This window comes from Babylonia areolata, chromosome 32 (assembly GCF_041734735.1).
Source record: "Babylonia areolata isolate BAREFJ2019XMU chromosome 32, ASM4173473v1, whole genome shotgun sequence".
Classification (NCBI taxonomy): Eukaryota; Metazoa; Mollusca; class Gastropoda; order Neogastropoda; family Buccinidae; genus Babylonia; species Babylonia areolata.
This window is the reverse complement of record NC_134907.1, coordinates 14,018,915-14,028,207: the sequence shown is the minus strand read 5'-3', so window position 1 is coordinate 14,028,207 and position 9,293 is coordinate 14,018,915. Positions and strand designations below refer to the sequence as shown.

Below are 9,293 nucleotides of genomic sequence, written 5' to 3'. Positions count from 1 at the left end.
GACCAGTATCTCAAAGTCTCATCAGGACGGAGGGTGGCGGAGAATCTTCGAGGCCCGACGGCACAAAGGGAATCCATTGGTTTCGTGTTCTTTTGGAGAGCTTGTGGATCCTTTAAGGACATAGAAAGGCACAGAGTTTCAAGGCAGACAAACAATCAGGGGCGGGAAAAAAAGGGGGGTGCGGGGGGGGGGGGGGGGGGGGGCGGGGGGGGGGGGGGGGGGGGGGAGAGAGAGACATAGATAGAAGAAGCAGAACAATGAGACAAAGAGAAAAAGGGAGGGGTTTTAGTCAAGAAAAAACAAAGAAACGTGATTATTATACCACAGACACACGCGCACTGAAACACACACACACACACACACACACACACACACACACACACACACACACACACAGAGAGAGGGGGGGGGAAAGGTAGGAATAAAGAGAGGGGAATCAGAGAGCAAGAGGCGGAGAGAGGAGGGTTACAGAGAGTAGGGAGTCGGAGAGAGAGAGACAGCGAGAGACAGAGAGAGAGAGAGAGAGAGAGAGACTGACAGACAGACAAACAGAGAGACAGAGAGACAGTGAGACAGAGGCAGAGAGAGACAGAGAGAGGGACAGAGAGAGGGAGAGATAGAGAGAGACAGAGACAGACAGACAGACAGAGAGAGAGACAGAGAGAGAGGAAGGATACAGAGAGAAAGGGGGGAGGGATAGAGAGAGAGGGGAGTCACAGAGAGAGAGAGAGAGAGAGAGAGAGGTGGCAGGGAAAGAGAGAGAGGGGGAGTCACAGAGAGAGAGCATGGGAGGGAAAGAGAGAGGGGGGAGTGAGAGAGAGAGTATGGGAAGGAAAGAGAGGGGGGGTCAGAGAGAGAGAGAGAGCATGTGAGGGAAAGAGAGAGGGGGGAGTCACAGAGAGAGAGAGCATGGGAGGGAAAGAGAGAGAGAGGGAGTCACAGAGAGAGAGCATGGGAGGGATAGAGAGAGAGAGGGAGTCACAGAGAGAGAGGTGGCAGAGAAAGAGAGAGAGGGGAGAGTCACAGAGAGAGAGGAGAGAGAGAGAGAGAGGAAGAGTATGGGAGGGATAGAGAGAAGAGGAATCAGAGAGAGAGGTGGGGGGGAGAGTATGGGAGGGATAGAGAGAGCGAGTCAGAGAGTGAGGGGAGAGAGAGAGAGAGAGAAAGAATGGATTAATGAATGAATAAAAGGAGGGTGGTGGTGGAGGGAGAGCAATGGAGGGAGAGGGGTCAAAGACAGAGAGGGGGAAGGTGTAAGGATAAAGAGAGAGAGAGAGTGAGGGAGTCAGAAAGAGGGAGAGAAAGAGAGGGAGTGAATGAATTAATGAATGATTTTCTTAGGGGTTGGCGGGGAGGGTAAAGCAATGAACACGTTATTTCATGTGGTAGCAAAAATTCCAGACTCTAAAGGCTGCAAAAGACATTAAAAAAAAAAAAAAATCTGAAAATAGTCCACAGATTCATTCTACCTCTTGCCATGCAGAACATACCATGCCGAACCAGAGAAAAAAAAAAAGAAAAAAAAAAAAAAGAAGCAGTATGCTCTGAGAGAAAACATGAAACATAACGAGAAAAGTTAAAGGGAAGTCGAAGTCAGAGGCTTCAAAGTTTGCACTCGATGCGTGCTTTGAGTGGAAGCCAATGAAGGCGTTCGAAGAGGAACTGAATATGATGAAATTGGGAACATTTTTCACACCCATCCTCCCACGGAATTTTTAAGCTGAATTTTACTCTCTCAACACAGTCGTTACGATACTCAGAAAGTTTGAAATACCAGCCTTGCAAGTAAACTTGTGAACTTTTCGAAGTTTGTCAAACTAACGGTCGAAGCATCATGGCGGTATTGAGTTTTTTTAATATGGCCTAATTTGCAGAGGACGAAATGTGCATACTGTGTCTGAAAAATAAAGAGAGAAGAAAATGTACGCGTGTGTGTGTGTGTGTGTGTGTGTGTGTGTGTGTGTGTGTGTGTGTGCGAGCGCGCGCCTTCTGCCTTGTGTGTTTGTCTATTATGCGTGTGTGATTCTGTCTGCACTGACATTGCATGCTTTTGTTTCAATACATGGTTTTTTTGTTTGTGCACGCGCTTCTTGGCATTGCATTTACATTTACGAGTTTAATCACGAGCCTTTGTGTAATTAGCTGCCCATCTTTTACCAGTTCATTATCTTCCAATCATTATTTTTACCCATTCAAAGTTTGTTTGTTTTTTTGTTGTTGTTTTTTTTTAACTGCTTGTTATTCTGTCCCGGCCCCGCACACACAAACACACGCATGAACACGTCGCTTGTCCTTTACTTTTACCCGTAATTAAACTAGCGTTAATTTCTCCAGGTGCATTTTACTTCGGGGGGAGAAAAAAAAACACCCTCGTGGCTGAATAAATAATGAATGAACAGAAATAAAATAATTAACTAATAAAAATGAAGAAACCAGCGAGTGAAGATACGATGGCTGTACACGAAGTCTTTGATGCTGATATTGTTAGCAAGGAAAACGAAGAAAAAAACCCCAAAGGAATAGAGGAATAAGTAAAGTAAATGAATTAATAGATAAATGAATAAATTAATGAATAAAAATAAATAAATAAATAAATAAATACATAAATAAATAAATGAAAGAATGAATAAATAATTAAACAAAAGTTCCACAAAAATGCACTGACAATAAAACTGTATGACATATCACATCGTATTTCAACACAATAAAGCATTGATGCATAAGAGAAAGAAATACAAAACGCTTTTTAAAATATCAGCGAACTTGATAATTCATCATACTTGATTTCTAATGCTTGACCTCTCTGGCGCAGCCGAGGCAAAAGTGTAATAAACGAAACATTGATACATGAGAGAAACGATTTACACGCTTTCAAAATCATTAACAATATCGATACTTTATCTGGACATTGATCCATGAGAGAAAGGATGTTACACGTTTTAAACATTAACAATGTCGTTATTACATCCAGACATTGATACATGTGAGAAACGATGTTACACGTTTTAAACATTAACAATGTCGTTATTATATCCAGACATTGATGAATGAGAAAACCGATATTGCATGTTTTAAACATTAACAATGTCGTTATTATATCCAGACATTGATACATGTAAGAAACGATGTTACACGTTTTAAACATTAACAATGTCGTTATCATATCAAGACATTGATATATGAGAGAACCGATGTTGCATGTTTTAAACATTAACAATGTCGTTATTATATCCAGACATTGATACATGTAAGAAACGATGTTACACGTTTTAAACATTAACAATGTCGTTATCATATCAAGACATTGATATATGAGAGAACCGATGTTACATGTTTTAAACATTAACAATGTCGTTATTACATCCAGACATTGATACATGTGAGAAACGATGTTACACGTTTTAAACATTAACAATGTTATTATATCTAGGCATTGATGAATGAGAAAACCGATATTACATGTTTTAAACATTAACAATGTCCTTATTATATCCAGGCATTGATACATGTGAGAAACGATGTTACATGCTTCAAACAGTAACAATGTCCTTATTATATTCAGGCATTGATACATGTGAGAAAGGATGTTACATGCTTCAAACATTAACAATGTCGTTATTATATCCAGACATTGATACATGTGAGAAATGATGTTACATGTTTTAAACATTAACAATGTCGTTATTATATCCATTCATTGATACATGTGAGAAATGATGTTACATGCTTCAAACATTAACAACGTCGTTATTATATCCAGACATTAATGCATGTGAGAAACAATGTTATACGGTTTAAACATTAACAATGTCTTTATTATATCCAGACATTGATTCATGAGAGAAAGAATGTTACACGTTTCAAACATTAACAATGTCCTTATTATATCCAGTCATTGATAAATGAGAGAACCGATATTACATGTTTTAAACATTAACAATGTCCTTATTATATCCAGACATTGATATATGTGAGAAACGATATTACATGCTTTACACATTAACAATGTCATTATTCTATCCAGACATTGATACATGTGAGAAACGATGTTACATGCTTCAAACATTAACAATGTCGTTATTATATCCAGTCATTGATACATGTGAGAAATGATGTTACATGCTTTAAACATTAACAATGTCGTTATTATATCCAGACATTGATACATGTGAGAAATGATGTTACATGTTTTAAACATTAACAACGTCGTTATTATATCCATTCATTGATACATGTGAGAAATGATGTTACATGCTTCAAACATTAACAACGTCGTTATTATATCCAGACATTAATGCATGTGAGAAACAATGTTATACGGTTTAAACATTAACAATGTCTTTATTATATCCAGACATTGATTCATGAGAGAAAGAATGTTACACGTTTCAAACATTAACAATGTCGTTATTATATCCAGACATTGATACATGTGAGAAACGATGTTACACGTTTTAAACATTAACAATGTCTTTATTATATCCAGACATTGATACATGAGAGAAAGGATGCTACACGCTTTAAACATTAACAATGTCGTTATTATATCCAGACATTGATACATGAGAGAAAGGATGTTACATGCTTCAAACATTAACAATGTCGTTAGTATATCCAGACATTGATACATGTGAGAAACGATGTTACACGTTTTAAACATTAGCAATGGCTTTATCATATCCAGACATTGATTCATGAGAGAAAGAATGTTACAAGTTTTAAACATTAACAACAGCATCTTTTCTATTTAAATCCAGACATTGATACATGAGAGAAACGATGTTATACGTATTAAACAATATTAATGACGGGCGCAATAGCCGAGTGGTTAAAGCGTTGGACTTTCAAATTGAGGGTCCCGGGTTCGAATCTCGTTAACGGCGACTGGTGGGTAAAGGGTGGAGATTTATCCGATCTCCCAGGTCAACATATGTGCAGACCTGTTGGTGCCTGAACCCCCTTCGTGTGTATACGCAAGCAGAGGATCAAATACGCACGTTAAAGATCCTTTTATCCATGTCAGCGTTCGGTGGGTTATGGAAAAAAAAAAGAACATACCCAGCATGCACACCCCCGAAAACGGAGTATGGCTGCCTACATGGCGGGGGTAAAAACGGTCACACACGTAAAAGCCCACTCGTGTACATACGAGTGAACGTGGGAGTTGCAGCCCACGAGCGAAGAAGAAGAAGAAGAAGAAGAAGAAACATGATGAACAATGTCAGTATCTTATCCAGCTTCAACTTCTGATATGACCATTCAGGATCTGTGCCGAGTGAAGCATCACTTACAGTGCATTGATATACCACTGACGGCCCATGTGGACAAACAAGCTGTCACAAACTTACTTCCCCTCCCGTTACCAAGACAACCTTATTGCCCGCAACGAAATGTACGTCTGTCTGGTCAACCCAGGAAGCTGACTGGTGCAGACACACACACACACACACACACACACACACACACACACACACACAGCAGGTCGTTCACGCTCTGGTGTCGGAGGGCTGATGTGTGAAATAATGGCTGTGCGATGACCTGTCACCTCTGTCCGCCACACGTGCACTGATGCCCGCAGAGGGATGTGTGCACAGGGGGTGGCTTAGTGGTTGGGAAATTGGGGAGTATGGAAGTATTTTGTTTTAAGATGGATAAACAGATAAAAATGGAAAAACAAACAAACAAACAAAAAGAGTGTGGAGAGAGTAAAGAGAGAGAGACACAGAGAGACAGATACACACACACACACACACACACACACACACACACACACACACACATATATATATATATATATATATATATATATATATATATATACATATATATATATATAGAGAGAGAGAGATACACGTGACACACACGCACACACACACACGTGTGTGTGTATATATATATATATATATATATATATATATATATATATATATATATATATATATATATATATATATATATAGAGAGAGAGAGAGAGAGAGAGAGAGAGAGAGCATAGATTTATTTTTGTGTTTGACAGACAGAGAGATCATGACAGAGAGATCATGAAGTCAGAGACAGAGATAAATCCCAGGGGAAGATACACAAAATACAACGAAGAACGGAAAAAGGAAATTGATACATACATCATAGAAATTCACGGCACACACACACACACACACACACACACACACACGCACGCACGCACGCACGCACACACACTAAACAACAACAACAACAAGCAGAAAGAGGAAGAGAAGAAGAACAAGAACAAGAACATGAAGAACAAGAAGAACGAGAACATTTTCTCTGTCTGTCAGTGGCGGTGTTTGGGCACTTGCTTCTTCTTCATCTTCTTCTTCTTCCTCGTTCGCCTCCCGTTAGATGAGCAGCCCGGTGTCCTCGATGAAGGCTGCCGTCCGTCGCAGCTCCTCCAGGGTTGCGGTACAGTTTGGCTTCCACTGCTGTCGGTGTTGGCCAGTACTTCCTCCTGGATGCTGCGTGAGTCCTACAGTCTTGAAGGATGTGGTCGGTTGTCATTGGTCCCTCACCACAAGGGCACTCTCCACTGGCACTAGCTTCAACTTATCAGCGTTCCCTCTCCCTAACCCCTCACCCTCACCCCTCGGACCCCCTCCATTCCCCTCCCCCCCACGCCCCCCCCCCCCCCCAAAAAAAAAAAAAAATATATATATATACATACAAGAACAATAACGATTCAATGTAAACAACACTCACAGACATCAGGACAAGACCGTGCATCACCACCACCCAGAAAAAAACAACAACAACAAAACGTGGGGGGTGGAGGGACAGAAATTTAAATGTACACGCGCGCGCGCTGACAGCGCCACCGCTCACAGGGGAGATTACCCTTCAGCCAACCTCTCCGCGTGCCTATCTCTCCAATTACAGTACGGCTGGTGGCAGCCTTCACTGAGTGAAGAGACAGAGAGAGGGGGAGGGGAGAGGGGGTGGGGGTGTGTGAGAGGATGAAGAAAGGGGTGGAGGCTGGGTTTATGTTGACAGTGGGGGGGGCGGGGGAAGGGATGTTGTAGACGGGGTGGATGGAGAGGGGAGAGTTGGAGGTAGGGGTGGGTGGGTGGGGTAGAGGGTGTGTGGGTGTGGAAATGAGAGCAAAAAGGAGAAGAGACAGACAGACGGACAGATGGAGTGTGTCTCTGTTCTTCTCCCCATGTTATTTCTTTCTCTCTCTCTCTCTCTCTCTCTCTCTCTCTCTCTCTCTCTCTCTCTCTCTCTCTCTCTCTCTCTCTCTCTCTCCACAGACACCTCCTTGCCCAATGTGTGGCGAAAGCCCAGCAGATGAAAATCATTTCATATCTAACTGCAAGAGATACGATGAATTGCGAAAAAACTGTACCCTTTTCAATACAGCTCCAGCGCAGAGAAAAGATTTCTTCGGCATACTCTTGACAGAAAATGAAGATATGATATTTCACTTGCAAAATACGTATCTGAGGCCCTAAATATACGGAAAACGTCCATCATCGGTCCAAATACTCATTAATCAATCAAAAATTAGTTTGGGTTCTATGACGAAAAAAGCATAGATAAAAAGGAAGGGCTACATTTGGAAGGTCAATCTCGACATTGTAATTATATGATGTGTTCGTATTGATATGATGGGTTTTGATGTTGAGACATAGGTAATTATTTCATGATTTATATGCATTTTAGTATGTGTTTGTATTGATATGATGTGTGTCGATGTTACAGGCGTAAATATTTATCATATGATTTATACGTACTTTGTTTTCTGTGTACTGTCCAAACCTTGAAGACGAACGACTGAAAAAAAGGGCACATTACCCCCCTGTCACATGTACTTTAAGCTAATAACAAAGTGCCAAAGTGTCGCAGTTCTCTTATTAGTTTATTTTGTTTCAATTCCGATTTTTTTCCTTTCTGTTCCATTTAATCAGTTTTGCACCATTTTGTTCTGACTGGCACCTACTATGTCACCAGAGCTTTTCAGCTAATGACATTTAACTTTCAGTGTTCAGTGTTCTCTCTCTGTCCGTCTGTCTGTCTCTTTATCTATCTATCTGTCTAGCACCACCACCACCCTCGGGCCCCCCCGCCCTCTCCCCTCTCTCTCTGTCTTTGTATGCCCCCACTATCTGCCTGTCACTCTATTCCACCCCCCTCTCTCACCCCCTCCCTCTCTCTGTCTCTCTGTCCTCCACTCCAACCCCCCCGCCCCCATTTCATATTTCCACACCTATCCATTATCTATCCGTCTATCCAGTCAGTCAGTGGTAGACACCAATGATCTATAATTGAAGGTAGTGAGGACGTAGAAAGCTTGCCCCGAAAACCAGTTTCTCCCTTAGGGAGAGGGGAAACAACTTACAGAGCCCATGTGTACATTTAAATCTCTGTCCTCACTATCTCTCTCTCTCTCTCTCTCTCTCTCTCTCTCTCTCTCTCTCTCTCTCTCTCTCTCTCTCTTCCTTTCCATGATTCACAACACACTGAAAATCCTGGAGTTAGAGTTCATGATGGTCGTGAAGCTTGACTTTGTTTGTTTGTTTGTATTTCTTTTTATCACAACAGATTTCTCTGTGTGAAATGAAACGGGAAAAAAAAACGAAAAACAACAACAACAACAACAACAAAAAACCAAACCCAACCGGATATTGTTTGAGCTTGATTCAGCGTAGTTAAGTTCGATTTGGATTTACTCGGAAGAATGAGACAGACAAAAACACACGGAAAGACACACAGACACACAGAAGAGAGAGAGAGAGAGTGAGGGGAATAAAAAAATTATGAGAGCATGATGGAGCGAGTACTTCTTTGCCGCAGAGTTTTTTTTCTCTGTCTTTTCTCTTCTTCTTGTTATTTGCATTTTAATTACAAGAAGCCTGCTTATTCTTCTATGGAAGATGCTTTTTCAAAGATGACATGTTCATTATTCTTTATATATATAATAAAATCTGATAGCATCACAAGCATCTTCCATAGAAGAATAAGCAGGCTTCTTGTAATTAAAATGCAAATAACAAGAAGAAGAGATTGTGTGATTTTGTGTGTGTGTGTGTGTGTGTGTGTGTGTGTGTGTGTGTGTGTGTGTGTGTGTGTGTGTGTGCCTGTCTGTCTGTCTGTCTTTTCTTCACTCCTCATCTGTGTGTGTGTGTGTGTGTGTGTGTGTGTGTGTGTGTGTGTGAATTCTCTTACTCCACTTATCTCTCTCTCTCTCTCTCTCTCTCTCTCTCCTTCCTCTCTTTCCGTCTCTGTCTATCTGTTTCTCTGCCCTTCCCCCTCCCACCTCCGCCCTCCTCGTGTTGATAAAC

General features: G+C 41.1%; 1 protein-coding gene across 1 annotated transcript in view; it reads left to right on the top strand.

Annotated features, from left to right (window-relative positions):
• Positions 1–440: 440 nt before the first annotated feature.
• The window catches only part of LOC143276437 (uncharacterized), a gene marked incomplete at its 5' end in the record, with an annotated part of 8,929 nt that continues 76 nt past the window's right edge, over positions 441–9,293 (top strand). Inside the window, 3 exons of the mRNA XM_076580928.1 lie at positions 441–499; positions 1,745–1,763; positions 6,221–6,301. Of these exons, the coding sequence (XP_076437043.1) occupies positions 441–499; positions 1,745–1,763; positions 6,221–6,301 (159 nt within the window). The remainder of the gene's footprint in view (positions 500–1,744; positions 1,764–6,220; positions 6,302–9,293) is intronic.